Raw genomic sequence first — 26,806 nt, forward strand, 5'->3', positions numbered from 1 at the left:
TCTTCCTCTCCTCTCCTTTCCCTCCTTCTGTCTCTCTGTTCTTGCCCACCTTCCTTCCCATCCTTTCCTTCTGTCTCTAGTTTCATACTATGTAAGGCTAATTCAAACAAGCAGATTCATTTTGGATCGTGTTTGATACTGGTTAGTCTTATCATTTCATGCAATTGGCTGTGAAGCATTTTGCCTGTGTTGCTAAATCCCTTTCCTCTGGGGAAAAAAAAAAAAAAAAAACAAACAAAAAAACAACAAGCAAGCAAGATGTGCTATCACTTTTTTGGCAACATCTTTCATTTCAAGTTTGGCATATTCATATTTCCTAACAAATGCATCTAGCATGTCAGCTATCATGGAATGAAAGAGAGATTTCTCTAAGGGACATTTTTGCTGCCAAAATAGGGCAACATAAAGGAGACTGTTTTGGTTTTGTCTTTTCCTCTGAATACTTTGTTACCACTTACTGAAAAGAACAGTATTTTAGTAATAAGTTTCATTTTGAACTCAAACTGTTCAGAGCTTTTTAGAGGGAAGAAAGGACAGAAATCTGGCGGCCCAAACAGCTATCATTAAGACATCCTTCCATTGAAGGACCAGATCATCTGTGCCTAATTTTTTCTACTGAAATACCTGTCCAGTCTATTTTCAATAATTTCCAAAAGGGAAATTCCACACCCACCCTGTATAGCCTCTTCCTTTATTAATAAAGTAGTTTCAGGATTATTCTTTGTCCTGAACAAAGCATGGGAGAACTTTGAGAGGGAGAAAGGCATACCATGTAGTGCCTGGTGGGATGTATTCAGGGACAAGGGAAAGGGGAGGTGGCATTTAGACTTGTACCGATAGCATAAGGCAATAACTGAGATAATGTTTTCTTTTGTCAGTTTGGTTACCAAGTTCTTCTGCTTTCCACTGTTCGCCAAGAGCAATATGGTCTGATTTTTGTATTTAGGCAGTGCCTGCCTTCAGTTGGCTGAGCTGCCTGTTTTAAACTGAAAGTGATTGAAACTGTTTTTCATTAGTCTTAGGGGTGAGGGCAGGGAGGGTGGAAGCTCGTCCCCTGCATTGATGCAATGAGGATTCCAGAATAACTGGTTTTTTCATACTTGGAAACTGTTCGGGGTCAGGGAACAGCCTGGGGAGGAGATGAACAGTGACTTCTGCTGGTTTTATGTGTGAGGGTGCTTACAGGAACAGTGCAAGTGTTTCTGCAGTGACTTCTGAATATATGTGCCATGCTTCTGATTTAGCCTGGAAACTGTCCTTCCTACCTTCACACGGAGTTCTGTCACCATTGCTGTCTCTCTAACCCCAGTCCTACAAAGAAACGGTCTTTCTTCTCTGCTATTTCCTACCATTCACTCTGCCTTAAGAAAAAAATTATTATTTTAGTATACCTTAAAAGGCTAAAGCAAGTTTGGATTCACAGGGCTTGTATGATATGCGTCAGTTCTTCCATTTCAGAACTGGATTGTAACTTCTATAATTCCTTGCTGGCAAGAAGCAGCAGAGAGCTGCGTTGTCTCAGGGACTGTCAGGAATCAGAGCTGTGATTCCAGGAATCAGTCTGTTGTTTCTGATTCATTCCTAAACTGATCCTTTTTGCCAGTATAGTTTATTGTCCACTTTGAAATGCCTCTAAAGCATTCAAGAGAAGACTTAAATTCTTGCCAGCTTCTGTCATCTGCATAGGTGAGGGTTTGCATTACATTGCACTTCCATATATTCTAGAGTGAGAAAGCAAATAGAGTCTTTCCTCAATGCATGCAGTGCTACCAGGAAAAGTATTTAATATATTTTCAAGAAGTAGTAAGTACTGCCTTGACATCTGGCTAAAGATACAGGAAAGGAGAATGAATTTTTAAGAAAGTGCTCTAGCATTATCTATTTGCAAACTACCAAATGCACTACTATTCAGAACACAGAGTAGAAAAAAGAAAGTATCTATTTCATCAATCTTGTGACTTAATAACATTTATTGCAATACAACACAGAATTCTAGATTAAACTTTGCCAACTAAGATTTATGTCACACACTGACAAAGTAATTATATATGGTACTTAATGATATTTCAGGAATTCATCCAGAGCTTGGCTCTTGATTCCTAAGAGAAATGGAGGAGAGCTGTCCAGTAGTAATTATCTATTATAAAGAACGTTTATCACTAACATGGCTAATCAAAGTCTTGGCAAGAAGAAAAAGCTGTCATAATAGACCCTTCCCACTTCAAGGAAATGAGTGGAATTGTGTGCTAATTATTTTTCTTCTATTTTTTTCCCCCCCTTGCAGAACTTTTCTTTTTGTGAGAGATGGTAACCCAAATAAACGGAATGTGCACAATGAGACATCTATGCACTTACTGTGTATGGGACCTCAGATCATGATCTCAGAAGGAGCTCTTCATCCTCGCCTGACACGACCCTCAGAAGATGACTGCAGAAGAGCAGATTGTCTGCAAATGATCCTGAAGTGGAAGGGAGCAAAGCTGGATGAAGGACAATATGAACGAGCAGCCATTGATGCTGTTGATAACAAAAAAAATACACCTTTGCACTATGCTGCTGCCTCAGGGATGAAAACCTGTGTTGAGGTAAAAGTTCATATATAATCACAAGTCTATATACTGCTATTAGTAAATGACATGCACAGTGCAAAGCTGTTTTGGGGAAAAAAATCTGATATACTATATTGAATTAACTTCTTAATTCTATTTTTCATTAATTGGAGAAATTACAAGGATAAACAGCCCAAAACATACACTGTCTGTAGAGGACAATGAAAAAACTGGGTTCAATATACATTAATTTCATGCCATAAACTCCTCAGCATGAAGAAGACTCATGTAGGCTTATAAAAATTGGAAATAATTACAAAACGGTAACATTGGAGAAAAAGCTTTAAAGGTAGGCATAGGCATACCTATAAGTGTAAAGGAAAGTGAAATAACTGCCTGAGAGAAAATTAGAGCGCTTTATTCTGCTCTATAGCTGAGACTGGGAAATCCTATCCATGTTTCAAGAACAGGTTTGATGTCTTTAATTTACAGTGCCCAGCTTTTTTAGAGGATGTGCTAACATACTTAAATCTGTGCTAACATACTTAAATATAACTACCTTTTTACAAATTAAAGATTACTTTTATGTTTTTGAAAGTATTGGATAGTAATGAGTAATGGGGAATCATAATGACTCTGAAGGTCTCCCATCAAATTTATTTTTAAATTACACTAAGTAATGAGGACTAGTATTTAATTGTTCTGGTAATTTAAAGAATGCAAAAACAGACATCTAACATTTTCAAAAACAGCTAACATTTTCATAAGCCTGTCTATTATAACATCGATTTGTATTTTGAATGGTAATGATTAATTCAGAGTTCAGCATTTATATGTAAAATTTAGGTTGTTTTTCTTCTGTGTGTAACTTCATGTTTATTGAAACTACACTTCACTCATTAACTTAGTATCATCAGCAAAGTTTATCACCTCATTATTCACCTGCTTTTCTAGATAACTTCTGCATATCTTGAACAGTCAGGTCCCAGCACCTGTGGGACTTCACTGGTGACCTCTCTCTGCAGTAAAAACTGGCATTCTCCCTGTACTTTCCTGATTTTCTCTGGAGCTGTTTTTAGTATTGCTGTTACTTTTACCACCTTCTAATCTTGTACCGTGACATATTTAAGCAATAAGTTGCATATTGTAATAAATAGTTCAGAAGTTTCATGTTTGAGTTCCATTAGGACTCATGAATAAGTACCATCTGGTGCTGGGTATTTATATTAGTATTTGGTTTGTTGGTTATTCTAGAACTTCTTGTGCTGAGACTTCAGTTTGAAACAGGCTTTCTTTTGTGACCTTTGTAAAGCATGTGTGGTACATGCACAGAGAATCCGGACTCCAACAATTCATATAACTTTTCTGCTTTGTGATATTTGAGATTGCTTTTGCACTTTGTCCAGTGACTGACTTTACAAGCACACTGACAGATTTACTGTGTAATGTTTTAAAATTATTTATTCTGAGTTGTTATGCACTTGGCATACTGCTCTAAGAACATTCAGAGCCTTCTTTATTGTGATTTTCCATTTACCTTTTCCAGACTTTGTTCTTTACATATTCTTTATCTGGAGACAACTTCAGCTTCTTATTTCCCACATGATTCTGTCCCGTTGTTTCACCTTCAGAGATTCTTCTGATGTTTCTAGAATTTTTTTCCGTGATTTTATTTAGTACCACTTTTTGAAAGTAGGCAATGGATTATTTGTCTTTTTTCTGCTTGTGCAAGAACGGTGAATCTAAGTACTTTTTGAGAATTGTTACTGAGTGGTTCTTTGATGGTAACATTTTCAGTTAGGTCTTGTAGACTACTCTGGACAGAGTCAGAAGTTGCTTCTCCTCTCATGTGTTTCCTAACTATTTTGTCTATTATTCAGTCAGTTGTGTAGTCTGAAATTTTAACTTGAGCATCATGTATTAGCATAGCATTTTTTCAATATACTTGGGAGATGCAGTGACTGAAGTTCCCTTTATTTTTGTGGTTTCTGCCCTTGGAGCATTTCTGTTCTTGGTCAGTATGTCGCTTTTATTGTTACAGTTTTGGTCAGGTGGTCACCAAAGCTTTTTTGTAAGTCCAGAATTGTATTCCACTGGGATTCTCTGGTATTTGTTGATAAGAGTTAGTTTATTTATCTGTGAGTTTGGGGTTTTTTTCTAAAAAAAAGGTAAATAGCACCACCCTTCCAGTACTGTAAACTTCTCTGTGATCCTCACATAATATGTTCTGTGGCATTACTTTGTTACACTGATTGTATTCTGTCAAGTTACCAGATATTGTCTGAAAATTCTCATTTAAAATTTGTCATTTCAATTCCCCAGCCTTAGCTGTGCACCATCTTGAACTGGATGCTCTTCTTTATCCTCTGGTTTTTCATTAGTCTCGTCTTTAAAAGCACAGATAGTGTCTTTTTATTTCCAACAGCCAACAGTTTCTTTCATTCTGTTAGTATAAAGATCATCTTTCCTAGTTTTCTGAGCTTTTAATAAATGGAAACTCAGCTTCCTTATGCCATTTTCGGTGCTGTACCTTAAGCCTCTGTCTCTCTGGTCCCGTACTCTGTACTGAGTGGAGTTAAGAGGGTGCTGCTCTTAGATGCTGATACTTAACCTCCAGTATCACAGACTGAACCTTGCCCCTGTACCTTCTCTCTTCTCTGCACCATGTTGTTACAGCTCCACAAGCTCCATGCTAGCAGTTTGTCTTTAACACGTCCCTAGAAATTGTTTACGTACTTACTGATTTTCACCAGGGAGGCAAGTCACTGTGCAGTCTTTGCTAGCTGAATTAGACCCAGCTAATTATGTACACGGTAACTGAATTACACTTAGGTACTGCCTTGCTCTTCCTGTCAAGTAGAATGAATCTTTCTTTATTTGTATGGTTATATGATTGATTTAGTGCCTTTTTTGATGAGATTGATTTGTAAACAAATACCAGGCTGTCTCCTAGGTCTATGTTAATACTACTTTTATCTTGATCGTCAACTTTTAATTCTTTTTAGATTTGATAAACAAAAATATTAATTGCAAAGGACTGTGTACTTTTCTCTTGCTCTCTTTTTTAATGCCACTTGTTTGATCCAGCTGCCTGATAAATTCTGGCCACAGGGATTTTCAGTCACAGTTGTTCTATCTAGCCTTCCCCAAGAAGATCCATTTGCTTTTAAACGTTATTGTACATTACAGGACAAAATGCACATGTCATATCAGAAAATGGGAGGTATCAGGATTTAGCATTTAATGATCCCTTTGAGCCAAGTTGGTGAAAACCACTCACATAAAATGATTTGACATGAGAATGGTTGCTTCTGGTAGAGAAATGGTAAACAGAAGAAAAGTTTAGTAACCAGTTTCCAACGTATTTCGATTTCTCGTATTTGCAAGCTTGCTTACTCACATTTGCGAAATGTTATTTCTGTTACACTGATTTGTAAAGTGCTTACAGTTGGATCCCTATCAATATATACTGAAAAAAAAAAGAACAATTACATTATCCACAGAAATTCTTATTTCTTTGTCTTCTCTCTCTCTCTCTACACTTGAGATCCCCAGGTAACTTAGACTTCAGATTTACAAGGGGTTTGAGCAAGGAGTCTTCTGCCTCAGTCATTCTGCCTTCATGCCCCTAAATGGGGCTAAACTGGTATTAGAGGTAGACACAGTTGTTCAAAGTTTTCAATTTCAAGAGCATGAAGCAAGTGGACTCACACAGTGAGATCCAGGCAGACTATAATGTCGGAAAAGATCACAGTTGCTGCAGAGAAAATTGTAGTTCTGGAGCTGGGCTGCAGCTTTTAACTGCAGGCTGTAAAATCAATTGGTTTTAAACTCATCATGGAAGTTCATGGCTTGTGTTTCTTCACAAATTATCATTCTATTTCTCACTGTCTGTGTTATCATTCATTAGATGAATCCAGCTACTAAACTGCTAGTTCCCCATTTAATTATATAAACTGTGTTATGTTATCATGATAATACATCCTGTTCAATTGACTAAACCATTTCTGACTCTAGTTTGCTTTCAGTTTGTCTTTGAAGAAGAATTTATAGTCTGATCCACATGGATTGCTATTTGTCAGAGTTTGGACACAGTTACATAGGCTAACTAGTCATGGTTTCTACATTAGAAACATAGAGTACAGCCCCAAGTTCAAACTTTATGTGCCCTACCATAGGGTAGAGAGGGTAGACCTTGGATCCTAAGATTAGTATCTGAGATATCTTAAGTCCTCCATATAGTCTGTAGTCCTTCTAACTCCTTCAACAGGAACAGGATTATGAACAGGAACACTACATTAGGAAAAGCCCGAAACAGAGCTTGGTGGAGGAGTTTAGCAATGATCTCTTTGTTCCTGGAAATATTTGAGGATTAAAATTCTTAACAAAACAAAGAGAGATAAAAAACTGAATTGCCTAATCCTCAAGTCGTCTTCCGGTTCTCCAGTAAACTGAAGGTTACTTAGAACCCCAGGAGCACCTTTTGCCCAGTTTTGTGGTGGTTACTCTCACTTCAGTATGAGAACGAGAATGCTTGAAGAGCAGCATTCCTCTTTAATTGTCTCCTTTTTCCGTAACTTTTCAGGAAAGCCCCAGCCTTGTATCTTCTCCTATCCCCACCACACCCACATAAGGAAAGGAAAAAATGAACATAGTCCCTTGTGGGTGAACCACCTACTAGTTGATTTGTTCAGACTTGATAGTCAAATATGCAGTCTTGGTACTACTCCATTCACATGTGTTAAATTTCTCTTCTGAGCAGAGCAGCTGTGTGGACTCAGTTGCTAAGATAGTTTGGGCAAAGTTAACGTGCTTACCTCAAAATACTGAATAGAAAAAAGACTTAACTTTCATGCTGAATAGATTTGATTTTATGCAGGTATATTCCACTCTATCACAGCATATTTGGCATATTAAATGGTGTTTTTGTGATTGTTCAAATTATTAATGTGATTATTTAAATTATTAATCTCCCTTTAATTACTTAAGAGACACAAACCTTTTTAACAGTGCTTCCAGAGAAATATGGCATCATTATTAAAAACTTGTTGATTTGCATATTCCTCATGTTGCGGATTAGATTTTGAGCCTAAAGAACAGTATGGATTGTTCTTTCAAGTTTATTTACTATTTTTCTTCCTCAGAAGGTGTCTTAGTTGCCTCAGTTAAATTTCTGTTAGAGTTTAAAATGTACAGACAGAATGTGAAACTCAAGTTAATAAAGTTTTGGCAACGTTAAGAAGCTTAGGTAGAACAAGGTAACTGTAGGGTGGGTATCTTGAAAATTGTCCTAGTATTATATTTATTTCTGCCTGATACTCTGCTATGAAGATAAAACACGGTGTCATACTTAATGACATTAATATCTTCTCAACTAAATCTTGTTATTGCACTGGTTTGTGGTATTTTTGGATTTGCATTTCTTTTTATTTTGGAGGATGTGGGAAAAGTTTCCAAAGAATCTGCAAGAATGATTCTAGGTTTGTAAAATACATTCTGTATTTTACAGTGACAGGTGAAGGAAATACAATCTTCTGAAAAGTAAGAATTGACTGATCACGATCTAAAAGGTTTATGTGGAGAACAGATCATTTTGGGGAATTTTTTTTTTCTAGAAGTATAAAAATTGGAAGCTGAGTTTTGAAATATTCTAGCTAAAAATACAGGATAGTGTTGTTACAGCCATCTTGTTCTGAAGGCAAGATAATGTTTATAGATTTTAGTTTTATTTAGAAATAAGATGAATCATTTTAATAGTGAATGATTGTCCTGGGTGCTCCATCATTAGAAGTTTAGCACATGTTATAAAGATGTCATAATAAATCAGCAAAATGGTCCACTGTTGGCCTTTAAAATCTGTGGCATTTGTTGTCCTTGCTTATATCAGCTCAGTTTATAGCAGGAGGCAAGGCTGGCAAGGTAATGAGAGCAGCACGATCAGTGTTTATTAGCTAGAGACTGCATTTCTGGGTGGTTATTGGCAAGAGACAAGTTTGGTGAAATGGCACAGCACTAGATCATATTAGAATTATTAGAATTAGAATTAATTCATTTCACTGCTCTCATGTCTTCAAAAATAAGGTAGAGCTACCAGTAGTATTATGTGCTGTCTGTGAATTCGTACCCCATCTTCCCTCCTACCCAAGGATTCTCCCGTTTTCTGTCACCACCAGTGTACCAGTGCTAGGAAGAATGATGGAGTTACACCCATATATAAAGAACATTTAAAGGTGTATCTAGCTCCATCTTGGCCACATGCTTGATGACCTCAGGCCCCTCATTTTCTACAGAGCACTAACCATATCAGTAGAGCAGAATTTTAGTGTTTAAAACCTAACAGAGACATATGGTACAGCATTGCCTTGTAACATATTTCTGAGATTCTGTGGTTCCATGGAATTATGGTGGCTATAGGTATAATTATGTATGAAATCAAGCAGTAATTTATTTAATAATAACAACAGAGAATCGTTGTTTCCCAAAGACCATTGCTATTATATTTGTCTCTTCTTTCTGTTTTCCTTGTTCATATTTTTTTTGTTCTCTTCTTAACTGACATGTCTTTTCTTCAGGGTATCATTGGAGTTGGTAATTAAAAACTGTTTACTTTGCCATTTTACTTTTCAGCTTCTGGTAAAACATGGTGGAGATTTGTTTGCAGAAAATGAAAATAAAGATACCCCATGTGACTGTGCAGAGAAACAACAACACAAAGAGCTGGCTCTTAACCTGGAATCTCGAATGGTATTTTCACGTGATCCTGAAGCTGAAAGCATTGAAGCTGAATATGCTGCTTTAGACAAAAAAGAGGTCAGAGGATACTTTAAATTTGGGGTATTTTACACATTTATATTTGTAGCAGTTACACTGTGACAAAATTCTGCAAAGTATTTCAGTAGGTATTGGACTTTGTACTGTATATTTGTAAAGCATTTGATCTTAACACAGCTCTTTATAGCTTTCAAGTTAAGCTCAGAGAACATAACAAATATATTGTCAAATCTAAAGAGAAGTTTTATTCATATACTTAATTATGTGGACTATCTTGTAAGTGTTAGTGTTGCAGGCTGCGAGGCTGGAGGAAATACAGTGAGGTCAGTAAGCTGGGAAACAGTTGCTCTAAACCAAACATTTTTTACATATTTTTATTTCTTAAGATGCCTTTCTCTCTAAAAACAAGGGCAAGAGAAATTCTGAAAAGGAGAAAATATGTGGGATAAAATAAGGAAAATGTTCTGGTGGATCTTCCTAGACTGCGACTGAGTTGAATGTCACCAAAAAGCATCTGAGTGGTGCAGGATTTCAAAACAGTGCATTTACTTTCTTGTTTTATAACATGATGGCTGGATCTGCTGCATACCAGAACTTGTATGAAAACCAGGTAATAACAGGTGTTGCTGTTTTGAAGTCAATTTTTGACAGAGAGAGACAATTCACTGACACAAGTTTGCTTGAATTCTGGTATGCCTTACAGAAGACTGTCATTTGACAAGGACAATTTGACCAAAAAGATTCTGAGAAAAATGTTCCCTCCCCCATCCATTATCAGATTTTAATTAACTAAAATTCTAAATAAGAATACATAGATTAATTATATGATTCTGTGAAATATTATTAAGTAATTCTGGGTAAATTAAAGGACAGTAGATTTCTGTATGGCTCCTCCCTTCACAGAATCACAGAATCACTAAGGTTGGAAAAGACCTGTAAGATCAAGTCCAACCATCAACTAATACCACTTTCAAAAGTAGCATCTCCTTGCCTTTCACTAGCTTAGCCCACTTATGACCTAATGACACTTAAAAGAAAATTAATTCAGATTTAGCTATGAGTAGGCTTAGATCACATCAACTGTTTCCCTGAAAAATGCCACACATGGTCACTTTTATTTGAAAAATGCCATGCATAATAACTTTTATTTTAAAGTAAGAAAGTCTTTGTACTGTTCAATTCATTTTCTGACTAATCTTCTTGAATAAATTCAAATATAAGCAAGCTTAATTAGATTGTTTATTCCTAGATGAGAGATTTTGAGATGAGGTTTAATATACTTGAATTGTACATTGAAATAACAAATGTAATTAACTCATTTTAGTTTCTCTGAATATTCCCGTATAGAGACACCCAAATTGTTGTAGGAGTATAGTTTGAAATTGTGTTTTCTCTGTTGGCAAGACCACTTTAAAAGACTGCAGCAGTTTCCTGCCATGATTGCAGTTTACCACTCCTTTGGTTGTACAAGTAGAACTATTTGGATGGTTATGCTGTCGATTGGATCATAGCAATGATTTGGCTTAGAAGAAGAAAAACTTTTTCAAAGTGTTAATATGTAATTGTTTTATTTAATCTGAGTATTTTTTGTCATTATATTTATACCATGGGTTTGCTGGCATATGCACCAGCACAGCTAAGAGAATATGGGTGGGGCAAATCAAGAACCACTTGAACAGGCTTTTCGGCAAGAGAAAATAATCTCATGACTGTTTAAGGTAGGTGCTTAGAGCAAAATCAGCTTAAAGACTTGATAGTTACAAGGGACTTGAGTAAAAGGTAATTATGCTAACTTGGGGTCACTTCACTGAGACTGTTAGAAGATACAATTCTGGTCCTCATTTGACTTGGTTTTAGCAAAGCTGTTGAGCGTGAGAACTGAAATGTAGGCAGGCCTGCAGACCTAGATCCATCTGACATACCAGGGCAGCTTTCCCACATGTTTTAAAGATACACAAGCCAAAAAATTCAGCCTGGAATTTGGTACACCGTTTGGTGGTCTTGAGGCTTCACATAGAGCAATTCTGCCTACATGTGCTCCCTTCTTTGGTTTTTTTTCCCTTCCTTTGTGATTTTTCAGTGGGATAAGTTCTCTAACTTCTTGTGTGACTGTAACAGCACAAGTGCTAGCACAAGAGAGATGCCACAGCATGCAGCCAGGGGAAGTTCTTTTTTCAATCTTATCCTTCAGAGTAGCCAAAAGCAGTTGAAAAAAAAAAACAGCCGTAGAAAGATTAGCACTGGACTGCAATCCAAATGACTACATGTTCTCATTCTCGGGGTCTGTGGACAAAAGTCTGGGATGGGCAGTGAAAGCTGCACTTGCCACTGGCTACGGTGATGCCTCCAGCTGTTATCTTAATGAGGCATGAGAAGTGATCCAAAAACCTTCCCCAGAACACATATTCTTCAGCAAAAATGCCCCTCAAAGATGGTCCTCTACTTTTTTCTCTCAATTTCATTCTTAAAAAATATTAAACACTGAGGGAAGTGAGTGTGCAAAATGCTTGTTTAACATAGTATTTACATTGTAGTTGTTCAGCGATGCCGTTTAACATCCTCCAAAACACAAAAAGATAATTCATAAAGAATTAAAAAACTTTGGAACACCAAGAAATGCATTTTCAAAGACATTTCATCTCTTGAATGAAGGTTAGAGGAAAAGATAAAACCTTTAAAAACTGTGAATAGGATTTCTTCCCAGGCAAAACAGCCAAATGGGCTTAACTCCGGTGTTTATGATATGCACAGTAGTATCTGGAATGATAGCACCCAATACCTCCCCTTCCAGACCTGCCACGTTTAGAGCAGAAAATAATCCTCTTTTTCATACAGAGCAAAAGATTTTTGTAGTGCTCTGTGCAGTGTCATTGAATTAAGTGTGCATATTCACAGTAATAACAAAGCTTTGTTTCTGATCCTGAGAACCAGTTTGTGTTGTTCTTCACGTTGAAATGCTACCAAGGAATTATGTGAGTGCTCATGTTTAGAATTGAAACACTTGTAAGAGTGGAAAAAAGAACATGCACATACCTTTCTTTGATTACAGAGGCTCTCAAGCCGTTAAGAAATACAGATCACTGAGTAGACCCACATTTCAAGTTTGGGAACGTGACAGCAAAGACCTGTCCATCTTCCAGCAGTTCAGTTTACTCCTTCCACCAGGGTTTCTGAATAGAATCCATTTCCATCATACAGTTACCCAACCTTTTAAAATCTCATTTTACTACGGCGTTCCCTGAAGCATTTTTTTAAAGCAACATTTCTACTTTACTTTTTCCTTAGTACACCTCAAACATTTCTAGTGAGCAGATTAGAGACTGCAGTTAAAGATGGGTAGCAAACAGGCCCTAATCATTTTGAAACACAAACATGATTGTTAAGTGTGTTTCCACAAAATGCAGTTTGGAAGGAAAACAATGTACCAACACACACATAATCTGTATTTCCCTATATAAAATGGAAATGCTAAATATTTTAAGAGTGGAGTATAAAGTGTGATTCTCTTGACACTGTAGTTAGCTGTTAGCAGAAAAAGATCCATCCATGATGTGTGGGCAGTGGAAAGGGTATTAGAAAACAAGCCAGGAGAGTATTTCAGATGACCTTCTTTGTCTTGATTCTTTTCTCTTATTTTGTTGATGAACAATCTCCAAAAAACCCCTCTATTACATAAAATCTAAGTTTATATTTTATAATCTTTTAAATCTAATTGAAGTTACACTAAATAATATGACTGTAACTGATTATTGTTTAAACAACTTTTACGGATTTTGGTTGGTTTATTTGCACAGTCTTTTAATTTACTGATTATTTTAGCATGGGAGCATATTTGTCTTGGTGATGTATCCCTGGAAGATAACAGGCACCTTCATTTCAATCACATCATGCAATGTTTTAAACTTGCATAAGAAACACCTGGGAGTGAGCAGTACTTTAGAGCAGATCATACAGGACAGTTTTGGCTCTCAGTTAGACTCAGGGAAATACGTTGTGCAATAGCAAAGTGTATAATTTCTTAGTTCATTTTACATATGTGACACTGAATATTGTAGAAATACACTGCTAGTGAGTGTATCGCAGATTTATTGCGTGTATAGTAAGTGGAATGGTTTTCTTTGGTTCCAGAATTGATGTTGTATAAATATATATACAATGCAAATATCATAAATAAGAAGAGTTATCTCAAATTATTAAAATGTACTCTATCTCTAGAGATAGAGAATGATTTATTAAGTGAAAGGAGAGAAGGGGACAACAGGTAGTTCAGATAAATATACATTTATATATATACAGTGCATATACTTACACTTGAATGAGTTAAATGGAGTATAGATAATTTTTTAAAATATATGACTCCATTAACTATAGAACTCCATCCACCCTTAAAGGAGGATATTTATATAAAGTATATTAGACACCATTTAATTATACAGTCATCACTCTAGCAAAGATTTACTTTGCCCTTGTCTATTTTAATGGTACTTTAAAAGTTAAGAAAATAATAACAGTTTGAAATGAACTGTTAAAATAATCAGTTTACATATTAAAATTACTTTCAGGAGAAAAACAATTATATAATTTATGATATCTAAATATTAGTGGTAAAAAATTGAGAAGAAAACAGTTAAAAAGAAGGGCTCTTGAGAATACAAAAGGATTGAAATCTGTAGTGAAAAGCTCACCAATGGATTAAAGTAGTAACTCAAATAGTATATTCAAAAATTATTATATATTTAAATGATGCTAATATTGAACAACACCTTTTTCACAGCAAATATCAATAAAGAGCTCCTCCATAAATGAGTGTTAAAGGAGGTCTCTGAGCATCATGAGCTGTAATCAAAATCCTTTACAGTATGTGGCAGTGCAGAGATAAGTCATCAATGTTTGAAGTAGTTAAAAACAAGCCTCTATGATATTACATAAAGGATATACATCCGTATCACTAAAGACTGTGTCTTTGCAAGTCTCTACAAGACTGTGTCTTGTACACATGAACATTTTTAAGGGTTCTCATTGTATAAAGCCTTCACTCTGGAACTTCGGGATTAAGCTGCTTCATAGTACCAGCCTAAGATTTTCTTTCTTTCAGCTTTTTCTGTGGGCTCATAAATTATTTTATGAAACAAATGTCTAAAGTTTCAAACACATTCTTAAGAAATATTTCCCTCATTACTGAAGAAGATAAAATTAGGATTCTTAAAAACTGCAGGATCCAAAAATCCCTGCTAGGTTGTATGGAATGCTCCAGCTGAGATAATACAATAGTCTGTTACTCAGACAGAGTTGCCAGTGTTTGACCTAGAACCAATCAGTAAAATATAATCTTGAGCATATCTGCAGTTCAGGATAAAATACCAGGTCCTAAAATATGCATGTGTGTTGCAGGTTTAACAGAAAAGACATTTCTTTTTATAATATATGTGGTCTTTAAGAAGTGAATACTGTTGTGCTGACAAAGCTACTTGTTTTACAATTGCAATTCAAAATGCAGTTCAGATTCAGTCAAGACGTTTTACTCTTTGCTTCCATTTTTTTGCAGTATATTCATGCAATTATAATCATTCAGACAGCCAGCTGTTTGTATCCCTGTCTCTCTGACATGTTTTTATAAATGATCTCTTTTGTAAGAAATTAAGTAGGTCAGTCAAATTCCAGCATGCTATGAATCAAGTGGCCCGGATTTATTTCAGTGCAAGCCATTAACATTCAGATTGTCCTTTACTGAGTCATGCATGATCAGCAATGGAAGGACGTACAGAAACTCCCTGAAGTTGGGCAAGGTCAGGACACTCACAGTCCATTTCTGTTCTGCCTTAAGGACAAAGACCCAGTGCAGAGTCATGGCACCATTACTCTTGCCTATCACAAAGTTTCTAATATTGAGAAGTTCCTGTTTATATTACTGACTAGCTCACAGAAAAGGTCCTTATGGGAGTTAGTTATGTTTTAGATGCGTTTTATAGAGTTTATTATGATATCTAGAATGTAGGAAGCATTTTATGATTTTAGAGTAGGTGTCTCAGAAGAAGAAAATTATTTGGAAGTCCAGGGTATCCATTTCTCTCCATCTCTTATACCTTCTGCTTGTTATCCTCAAAGGGTTATGTGTACAGCGGACTTTTACTTAGATAGTAAACTTCTGAGGACAGAACCAGTCTTTCGCTTTGTGTCTAATGTATATATGCATGTGTACGCATATTATGTAGCACTGGAGGGTCCTGGACTATGCTCTACATAAAATCAAAATATAGATAGTAAATAATAAGGATGTGTGGTCTTAACTGTGGTTATCTGTTATTGCTACTGCTCTGTGTCCTTTCTTCTCCAAATTGGTGAAGACAATTGCCGTTTGGTGCCCAGGTTCCTAATTAGTCCTGAGCATGTACCAGTTTTACATCAAATCATAGAAACATAGAATCATTTAGGTTGGAAAAGACCTTTAAGATCATCAAATCCAACCTTTAACCTAGCACTGCCAAGGGTGCTTTAAATCTTTTGTAACTATCCTTTATATAAATAAAACCAGTGCATATAAGAATTTTTTTTACATACCCTTTCTGTATCTGTTCTCTGTACATATCCTCCCACTTGTTTTTCTCTTTGTACCTTTTGGGCATTTTCCCTGTGCAACACTAACAAACGTATTATTTGCTGTCATGTTCTTCCTTTCTTAGTAAAAAGGAGTCTGCAAAACATGTGTATGCATCTCCAGTATCTTGGTTGGAGCTAATTCAGAATCCTAAAATTATTGCCTTTTTGTTTTTCTAATTTGACCTTTTTCAACACTATAATAAGGGAATGGAACTCCAGACCAGGAAGGCAGCTGGATGTTCTGTTCTAACTGTGTAGGGCTATAAGAGTTGGCCACTGTTTCTCAAAGAGAGTTTTGACATCTTCATGTACAATAAATACCGAACCTTGATGATATTCAAAAGCCATCTGGACACAGTCCTGGGCAGCTGGCTGTAGGTGACGCTGCTTGAGCATGAGGGTTGGACCAAGTGATCCACAGGTCCATTCCAACCTCAACCATTCCATGTTTCTGTGAACCTCTAACTGCATGTCTCATCTATCCTATTCATGACTGACTTCTCCATTTCTGTGAGGGTTCATATTGCTTCAGAAGATCTGCACCTGATTCTGTTCACAAACATATCCCTTCTTACTATCTAATGTCTCAAGGTATCCTCCTCCAGATAAATTCAAAGTTAATGGGTCTCAATTAATGTATAAAGTTGGTGTTAGAGGATCTATATGCAACGTATGTTAACCTGTCCTTTCTCTAACTCTCCCCTGAAATCCTTAGTTCAGATAGAGCCATGCATTCTCATACCCATACCACAATATTTGAGGTTTAATCACTTCAAAATTCAGCTGGATTCTGTGAAAATCTAGGGGGTTTTTTGAGAGAGAGAAATAGTCAGTGTTAGGCTAGTTCATCATTTGAACATGGCCTCCAACTGTAATGGAGAACTCTAGAGATATGACTTTTAGATTTTGAAATGTACAAAGATCATACTATAAATATTGTAAAATGACAGTGTTTCCATATAGCTTTGCATGACCATTGGTCTGCACAATGAATAAATTTTGTCACATATTACCTCACAATTGAGATGATGATCAGTAAAAGTGCTTTGAATGTTTTAATTTTAATGTGGAATTAGAGATTAACTGGAAAATACTGCTAGACATAAATTGTCTTTCTTCTTCTCAAAGCCATATGAGGGGCTAAGACTTCAGGACCTGCGAAGGCTTAAGGATATGCTGATCGTGGAATCTGCTGACATGCTGCAAGCCCCACTGTTTACTGCAGAAGCTCTACTTCGGGCACATGGTAATCCAAAACCTTAAAGACTAAAGAAACTGTTTTCAGCAACACCAAAATTGCAGCTGTATGTTTACTTTTTATCTCCAAGTAAAAGAGAAGTAATGGTTAATCAAATATCAGGAAACAATTCGCACAGTACTTCAGAAAGAAGTACAGCTGCAGTATGTCAAAAAGCATTGAGGCAGACAGGGAAGCTGATGGAAAGTGATTCAAACTAGGAATTACAATGGAAGTCATTTTAACTTAAGCAGTGTGGAGAAACAGAGCTTTCCTGTTTTAGTGAGAGACACAGAAGTTAGAACTTCCATGGTTTTATATGTCAAAAATGTCAAATTCATTGTAGCTATTTTTGTCAGATGATTGCTTTTCTGACACTATATATTTGTGTATAAAACTGGATCAAAATTTATTTATCTATTTATTTTTTGTTGCAATAAAAGCAGTCTGACCGTTGTAATAAACAGTTGGAAATTGCCTTGGGGCTTAAAGCATACAAGTGTATGTCCTTTGAAGGATTTTTATAGTTACTCTTTTAATACGGGGTATACTTTGCCATGTGTGTATCTGTAACTAGTTTAATTTCACTGAAATCAGACTGTGCTCTTGTCGTGTAATTTAAACTGGGGTTGTCAGAATGGGGATATACTGAATTCAGTGTGTTCACTCCAGACAAAAGTATCTCTGAAACTCAGTGGAAGCTTTAGGCTTTGATTCAGTGATTCAAAACTTGTGCTTACTGAAGCATCTGCATTGTTACTTTATGCCAAAGGAACTACTCAGGCAGTTAATGGTTTGCATGCTCATCACTGTATTGCTGGATTAAGCGTTCATACCCTATTATTTTTGTGGGCTCCTCGTGAAAATAAAAGGGAAAGGGAAAAGTGAAATAGGAAAACATTATTTTAAACCCTCAACATTTGGCAGACTTTCATGAGGAGGTATGGTACCTGAAACTCATCTCTTTTACATTATTTTCGGTAGTTGGTATTTGTGTTCCTTTTAACACTGAATTAAGTATGAACTTCTGCCAGTCTGATGATAGTTAAGGCACAGTCTTTGCATATATTTTTTTAAACATTGATTATTTGTTTAATTCTTATAATGCATTTATAGTATGTGGAATATTTGAATGCTATTTTGGATTCTCAGAGTACTCTCATTAAGGCTAAATATTACTAAATATTTGACTAAGTGGGTAGGCAGATTCTGTAACCTGTGCAGATATTTTGAAGAAGAAAATGATGGCAATACTGTTCAGACTCACAACACAGTCCATAGTAGGTTCAAAAGCAGTGAGGTTGATGTAAACTGTGGAGAAATGTCTGCCAGCATCTAGCAAGCAGGAATTGAAAGTTGAGAAGAAATCAGGCTGTGTTGGAAAGGTCATTCTACTGATGTTGCCTTAGTGATGTAGCAGTAACTTAATGCAATTGGCCAGTGCAGAGAAAGAAGCACAGACAATTTGCAAGTCATGAGAAAGTCAACTATTTTGCCTGTAGCTGTAGTCACATACTGCGAATTTTCAAACAGAATTTATTTTATTTGAAATTAAGACATAGAATTGGTTCAGCCTAGTAAAGGGAATAATTGGGCTATTTACAAAGGCTTAGACAATTGGGAAACATCAAATGCCAAATTGTAAGGTTTTTGCATTTAATCTTGAAATTCATAAAAGAATATTATGAAATCTTAACTTAATTCACACTTAATGTATGAAAAGCATGTTTTAAATTCTTTGAAAGATCATTCTTATGTACTACTTTTAATAGTTTACAGACATGTAACATTTAATCCAACAAACTTTGCTTTCCTTTATTGTACAACTGTATCAATTTACTGACTGTAAGAGTTGAGAGTGTGGGGTTTTTTTTAATTGAGAGACAGAAGTATGTAGCATTAGAGCCAAGATAAAATAATGTTATTATGGCAGTCATGAAAATAGAAAACTTTACAGTTTTTCTAGAAGTGTTTTTTCAACATTGTTCCTGTTTCTTTTCTAGTTCATTATATGGCAGTTGATTTCAGGGTAAAAGAAAGGCAATTCAGCCAATATAACTACTTCATATTTTACTAAAACTCGTAAGTTAGTAGAGAAAACACATTGGAATCCATTTAGTAGCATGTCTTAACCCTGGGTGATTTTAAAGATTCAGATAGAAACAAAGGACCTCAGGAAAACTTTCCGGAAATTTTATCTGTATCTTCGCATCAGTCAGCTCCCCTCTGAAAGATTATAAACTCAGGGTAATTTGAAAAATGCTAATGAAATTTATAATTTTTGAAGTATAAATACATTCAGGGTCCATGTCTTTAAACAAATGAAATTAAACTAACCCATGATATGTTTTAGCTTAGATAAGTAAGCACCTGATCAGTAAATCATCTCCAGCTCAAAGGCTTTTTTTCATATTAGGAGGGAGCAGATTTTAGTGTGATAGCAATCATTATTTGACAGGGGCAATATTTTTACTAAGTTCAGTGCTTAGAACGCATACCTATATTTTCTAGCATTAATACAGTATAGGAATACTATTTATTGTTTTCTTATAAAATATAAAATTCAATAAAAATAACACAGATCTTTTGGTTAATAACATAGAGTTGCCAGAGGGAGTACCTAACATTAAAAAAACCCAACTTTAAAATATTTATTTAAAGCGATAGGAAAAATTTGGGAAATTTCTCTTTCCTTCTGACATTCTAGTTCATCTGATCTGTGCATGGTGTTGATGGTTTTAGATTCAAATCCATATAGGAACTGGATAGATGTATATTTAAATGAGAACTTTTAAGTATTTTTAATAGGTAAAAAAATCACTATTCTTAAGATATCTTTAGTATTACTCTTAGGAATCAGAGACATAAACCATTTTAAGCAATGGTTAAGAAAGATTTGATTTGGTTTTAAGATCTTCATACATAATAAAATTTGTTTCACTAGTTCTTTTTTGTATGTTAATTATGAAAAAAAGTACAGCATTCAGTAACACTTAATTATAGAATAAAAATGTAGTAAGAATAGATGAAATACTTTTTGCAATCAGGTGGGTTTTTCTCTTTTTTTCCCCCCAGAAATGCATCACTCACATACATATATAAAGACTGGTAACTCATTAAGTCACAAATCTTTTTATAAACCAGTTTTATCTTAGTCTTATTCCTTCATTTGTAGCACTTGGCTTCATCTTCTTCGAAACCCACAATAGATAAAAGTGAAATCATATTGAACTATTACTTTTTTCATAGAAAGGGAAAATACCGAAAATTCTGTGGTGCAAGGGCTGTTATATTTTGATCTGTCTTTGCAAGTCACTGCAGTTCTGGTTTGTGATTGAGTCTCCTAGGTACTACACTGCTGTAAATAAATAATACAAATAATCTTATTTAAGACTTTTATTACAGGGAAAGGAGATGTTTGCGAAGCAATTATTTACGTAAATACATTGCATTATGTATTATCTTGGAATGGGTTCTGTAAAATCTAATGTGTAAAGTTCCACTCACACTTTATCCTATTTATTTATTTCTAAATTTTTCAGCTTAGTGTTTCTATATTCTTTTGAGGGTGCAGTCACAACATAGATTTTAAACATTGTCAGCTGCATAATTTTCTGTATCTGTATATTTACTGAAGACTGGGACAGGGAGAAGTTACTTGAAGCATGGATGTCTAATCCAGAGAACTGCTGCCAGCGTTCAGGGGTTCAGATGCCAACTCCCCCTCCAAGCGGATACAACGCATGGGATACACTCCCGTCTCCACGAACTCCACGCACTACTCGCTCTTCTGTAACTTCGCCTGATGAAATCAGCCCCTCACCAGGAGACATTGAGACAGCTGTGGTAAGTTTATAAGTAGATCTGAAACTAGAGGGGCAAAAGAGCTTATATCTAAATATAGCACACCTACATGGACCGGAGAGCTGCTTTTTCATCTCATTCTGAAAATACGTTTGTAGTGTAAAGTGTTTCTCTTTCCAAAAGTGGTGAACAGAGAAGTTGACAACTTAAACATTCTGTATAATAACACAATCAAGCATCTGGCTGATATAAAGCACTCTCTTTTCACCTTGGCTGTCACTCACAAAGTAGCATTTTATCCAGCTACAATCACATCAGTGCATTTGGCTCTTTTGAGCTTCTCTTCTCATCTCATACTTATCAAGATGTTCACTTTCATTGTATCCATTTCCCTGAATGTACTCAATGCTGTGAACCCTGCCTTTTGAAAATTTTTTCTTTAGAAAACAAAATTCTCTTTGTCTGCATTTTGAAATGTCAGCCCACTAGTGTACTGTAAGCTTATAATTACTTTTACTATGTGTGGGCTGCTTCAAGCGGTTTACAAGGCTATTGCAAATTTGAAATATGAAAGCGCCTTTCTTTAAAATCAGTGTGGTTCTTTTGGAAGACAGAGTTCTCTTTTTAATAATCCACAGCTGCAGCATTATAAAAGTTTTGCTCCATGACCTAAGCATTTTTCTAGAATATTATATGCAGTCTTGCAAATGGATCATCCCTAGATCTCGTATTAAAATTAAGATTTTGCATTCCTGCATAGAAGTCTTTTATTTCTTTAAGTGTAAAATGCTGAAAAAGAAGCTATATAGAAGGAATAATGTTATCATACATTTATTTGCATTAGCAGTTAAATATTGTCCGGGAATATTTCCTGATTAAAATGTGTAATGAAAGATTACATGTCTTCAGTTTTACATTGTGTGTTTTGCTTTTCGTTGATTGTCCATAAGCCAGGAATGCAGGTTTGGATAATGATTGCCATTCTAGATCTAAGTGTATCTAAATCCAAATCCAGAGTTATACATTTAGTATTCCTGTTTGTTTAAAAGTCTTACAAAGAGCTATCAAAATAATATTTTCAAAATGTTGTTTATGAAATAATACATATTTTTCTGAAGTCTCTCATTTTGGCAGGAAAATGAAAACTAAAAGGAATAGATAAAATAAAGCCACAAGCTATAAAGCTCCTTTTCAGATTTTACATTTACATCCTATCTTATAATTAAAACTGTTCCAGTAAATGTTCTCTACTTGATATTTTGAACTGAGGGCTTCATTAAATTCCTTATTTTAAAGTTACATTTTAAACAAAATTGAAAACTCGTATGAATTTAAGAGTGAACATTTTTGATGCATTGTCAACTTCTAAAATATGTAATATTGGCAAGACAATGAGGTGAAATGACTGAAACAACAATAAATGCCTTCACTGAATTTTGCACTTGAAAGGCCGACTTCTTTGGTCTGGTTTGGTTTTGGCTGTAACACAAGCGCTTTTAAAAAGTGGCATAACATAGGCTAACTTTTTGAAAATTTCCTGTGTATGTCGTAGTGTATTGAAAGTTGAAGTAAATTTTCATGGAATCTTTGTTCCAGTGGAAAGAAAAATCTGTTTATACTCCTTGAAGAATACAAGTATTTATTTTCACGCCTACCCACAAGTGATGAGTACTTTCATCCCTACGCTTTTTTAAATGTTTTCAGAGTAAGGGTCTCAATATTGAATGTCACTTTTTCTATAGTACCTAGTTGTATAAAATCCAGCAGTGTTATCTTCTGTTGGAATATTTGTAGCTTAACTTATTCTTTATTTTGATCGAAAGCCTCAAAGTATTTTTAAAAAATAGTATTTATGTAGATTATTACATAAATAGTATTTATGTAGATTATTACATAAAATAGTTGCTGCTGTTGCACAACCAAATTGCTCCATCTTGATTTGGACCTGATTGTGTGAGATGCTAAACATTTCCTATAGCCTCTGTCATCTCCAAACTCCATTTCTGGCTGCCTGTGAAGCTGATGAAAAATTCAGGTCCCTTTTATCCCTAGAACTCTAACTCCGAGGTCCCAGCGCTCTGCAGGGTGAAACACTTACTGAGCTGGAGGACATGATAGAAAGCACCCCAAAATGTGCTGTTTGGATAGGGAGGTGTAGAAACAGAGATACCTAATCTTTCCCATTTCTGTTGCTATAGCTTAAATAACATTTTTTCTGGTTACAGTTAGATCTTTTCCCCTACTGAGCACTTCTTTAAATTTTTGCTGAGATTTTCCAACATGTCGTGGTTTAAGCCCAGCTGGCAACTAAGCACCACACAGCCGCTCACTCACTCCCCCCAGGTGGGGTGGGGGAGAGAACCAGAAGAGTAAAAGTGAGAAAACTCGTGGGCTGAGATAAAAAGAGTTTAATAGGTAGAGCAAAAGAACACTGCGCGGAGAAGCAAAGCGAAAGAAGGAATTAATTCACCACTTCCCGTCGGCAGGCAGGTGTTCAGCTATCTGCAGGGAAGCAGGGCTCTATCACGCGTAGCGGTTGCTCGGGAAGACAAACGCCATTACTCCGAATGTCCCCACCTTCCTTCTTCCTCCCCCGGCTTTATATACTGAGCATGATGTCATATGGTATGGAATATCCCTTTGGTCAGTTGGGGTCAGCTGTCCCGGCTGTGTTCCCTCCCAACTTCCCGTGCACCCCCAGCCCACTCGCTGGTGGGGTGGGGTGAGGAGCAGAAAAGGCCTTGGTGCTGTGTGAGCCCTGCTCAGCAGTAACTAAAACATTCCTGCTTTATCAACATTGTTTCCAGCCCAAATCCAAAACACAGCCCCATACAATCCAAAACACAGCCCCATACTAGCTGCTATGAAGAAAGTTAACCCCATCCCAGCCAAAACCAGCACATTCTCCACCCCTTATTCCATACCATTTACATCATGCTCAGGTCTCACACCATCCAAAACGTTCTCATTCCCTATCATCGCCCTTCCCATCCTTTGATATAGTACACAGATATCCTTCCCTTAGTCTATGGACCACCCCGGTGAAATATTTGTAAAATGTCCATAAATGTCCATTGAGTTCATGTAGTCCATAACTTTGGGCTCCATCTGTTATGGTGGTCACTCAGGAGAGAAGAGGTGTTGTATTGCATGGAGTTCTTGGGCACCACAGCTAGCTCAGGTCGGGTCACTGCTGCACTTGCACTGCTTCTTGTAAGGCTTGTCCTCAGTTGGTTCAGGTGGTTCCTGCTATAGTAATTCCTGTAACATATAACTCAAATCATGGATTAGTTTCACCCAGAATTAAATTACCTTGAGGTACACACTGGACTTCCCCATTCTTCTGCATTACCCACCAAGTGCACCCAGGTCCTTGAGCAAAAACAACCCCGCGAATAGGTTTACCTTTTCCTGAGGAAGGAATAACCCAGACTGTTTTTCCCAGCAAGTTCCTTATATGTACTACGGGAATCTTATCTCCTTCCACAGTGCGCAGGGGTTTTGATTGGGCAGGGCCAGGTCGACTGCCAGAGCCTCTAGTGTTAACTAGCCAAGTGGCTTCTGCTAAATGTGTATCCCAATGCTTAAATGTCCCAGCACCCATTGCTTTCAGTGTAGTTTTTAATATTGCGTTGTATCGTTCAATTTTCCCGGAGGCTGGTGCATGGTAGGGGATGTGATACACCCAGTCAATGCCATGCTCCTTGGCCCAGGTGTTAATGAGGTTGTTTCGGAAATGAGTCCCGTTGTCTGATTCAATTCTTTCAGGGGTGCCGTGTCGCCATAAAATTTGCTTTTCAAGGCCCAAGATAGTGTTCCGGGCAGTGGCATGGGTCACGGGGTATGTTTCCATCCATCCGGTAGTTGCTTCCACCATTGTAAGCACATGCTGCTTCCCGTGGCGGGTTCGTGGTAGTGTGATATAATCAACCTGCCAGGCTTCCCCATATTGATATTTCAGCCATCGTCCTCTATACCAAAAAGGCTTCAGCCGCTTAGCTTGTTTGATTATGGCACATGTTTCACATTCATGGATAACCTGTGCAATGGCATCAATAGTCAAGTCCACCCCTCGATCACGAGCCCATTTGTATGTTGCATCCCTTCCTAAATGTCCTGATGTGTCATGGGCCCATCGAGCTATAAATAGCTCACCCTTATGTTCCCAATCCAGATCCACCTGAGCCACTTCAATTCTAGCAGCTTGGTCCACCCGCTCATTGTTTCGATGTTCTTCAGTGGCACGACTCTTGGGTATATGAGCATCTACATGACGTACTTTTACAACCAGGTTCTCTACCCGAGCAGCAATATCTTGCCATAATTCAGCAGCCCAGATGGGCTTACCTCTGCGCTGCCAGTTGCTCTGCTTCCATTGCTGTAGCCACCCCCACAGGGCATTTGCCACCATCCATGAGTCTGTATAGAGATAAAGTACTGGCCATTTCCCTCGTTCAGCAATATCTAAAGCCAGCTGAATGGCTTTCACCTCTGCAAACTGACTTGATTCACCTTGTCCTTCAGCAGTTTCTGCAACTTGTCGCGTAGGACTCCACACAGCAGCTTTCCACCTTCGATGTTTTCCCACAATACGACAGGATCCATCTGTAAACAGGGCATATTGCTTCTCAGTCTCTGATAATTCATTATACAGAGGGGCCTCTTCAGCACGAGTCACCTCCTCTGGTGACAGTCCGAAGTTTCGGCCCTCCGGCCAGTCCATGATCACTTCCAGGATTCCCGGGCGGTCGGGGTTTCCCATCCGAGCTCGTTGCGTTATCAGTGCGACCCACTTACTCCATGTAGCATCAGTTGCATGATGCGTAGAGGGGATCTTCCCTTTGAACATCCAGCCCAGCACAGGCAATCGAGGGGCCAAAAGGAGCTGTGCTTCAGTACCAACTACTTCCGAAGCAGCTCGAATTCCTTCATATGCTGCTAATATTTCTTTTTCAGTTGGAGTGTAACGGGCTTCAGATCCCCTATATCCCCGGCTCCAAAACCCTAGAGGTCGACCTCGAGTCTCTCCAGGTGCTTTCTGCCAGAGGCTCCAGGTGGGGCCGTTATCCCCAGCTGAGGTGTAAAGTACATTTTTCACATCTTGTCCTGTCCGGACTGGCCCAAGCGCTACTGCACGAACTATCTCCTGTTTAATTTGTTCAAAGGCTTGCTGCTGTTCAGGGCCCCATTCAAAGTCGTTCTTCTTCCGGGTCACTCGATAGAGAGGGCTTACGATCAGACTATAACTTGGAATATGCATTCTCCAGAAACCCACAACACCTAAGAAAGCTTGTGTCTCCTTTTTGTTAGTTGGTGGAGACATGGCTGTTATTTTATTGATCACATCCATTGGGATATGACGACGCCCATCCTGCCATTTTATTCCTAAAAACTGAATTTCCTGTGCAGGCCCTTTGACCTTACTTTGTTTTATAGCAAAACCAGCTTTCAGGAGAATCTGGATTATTCTTCTCCCCTTCTCAAACACTTCCTCCGCTGTGTTGCCCCACACAATGATGTCATCAATATACTGCAGGTGTTCAGGAGCTTCGCCTTGTTCCAGTGCACTCTGTATCAGCCCATGACAAATGGTAGGACTATGTTTCCACCCCTGGGGCAGTCGATTCCAGGTGTACTGGATACCCCTCCATGTGAAAGCAAACTGTGGCCTGCACTCTGCTGCCAGAGGGATCGAGAAAAACGCATTGGCGATATCTATTGTTGCATACCATTTGGCAGCCTTTGACTCCAGTTCATACTGAAGTTCTAGCATGTCTGGTACGGCAGCACTCAGCGGCGGTGTGACTTCATTCAGGCCTCGATAGTCCACTGTTAACCGCCACTCTCC

The 26,806-nt window shown here is 37.2% G+C and overlaps 1 protein-coding gene across 1 annotated transcript in view; it reads left to right on the forward strand.

Moving 5' to 3' along the window:
- Window positions 1-26,806, forward strand: part of ANKIB1 (ankyrin repeat and IBR domain containing 1) — a 105,492-nt gene that overhangs the window by 50,484 nt on the left and 28,202 nt on the right. The window contains exons 3-6 of the mRNA XM_059818688.1: window positions 2,285-2,585; window positions 9,177-9,359; window positions 17,046-17,163; window positions 20,792-21,000. Coding sequence (XP_059674671.1) covers window positions 2,285-2,585; window positions 9,177-9,359; window positions 17,046-17,163; window positions 20,792-21,000 — 811 coding nt within the window. The remainder of the gene's footprint in view (window positions 1-2,284; window positions 2,586-9,176; window positions 9,360-17,045; window positions 17,164-20,791; window positions 21,001-26,806) is intronic.

Source organism: Gavia stellata, chromosome 6 (assembly GCF_030936135.1).
Source record: "Gavia stellata isolate bGavSte3 chromosome 6, bGavSte3.hap2, whole genome shotgun sequence".
In the NCBI taxonomy this organism is placed as follows: domain Eukaryota; kingdom Metazoa; phylum Chordata; class Aves; order Gaviiformes; family Gaviidae; genus Gavia; species Gavia stellata.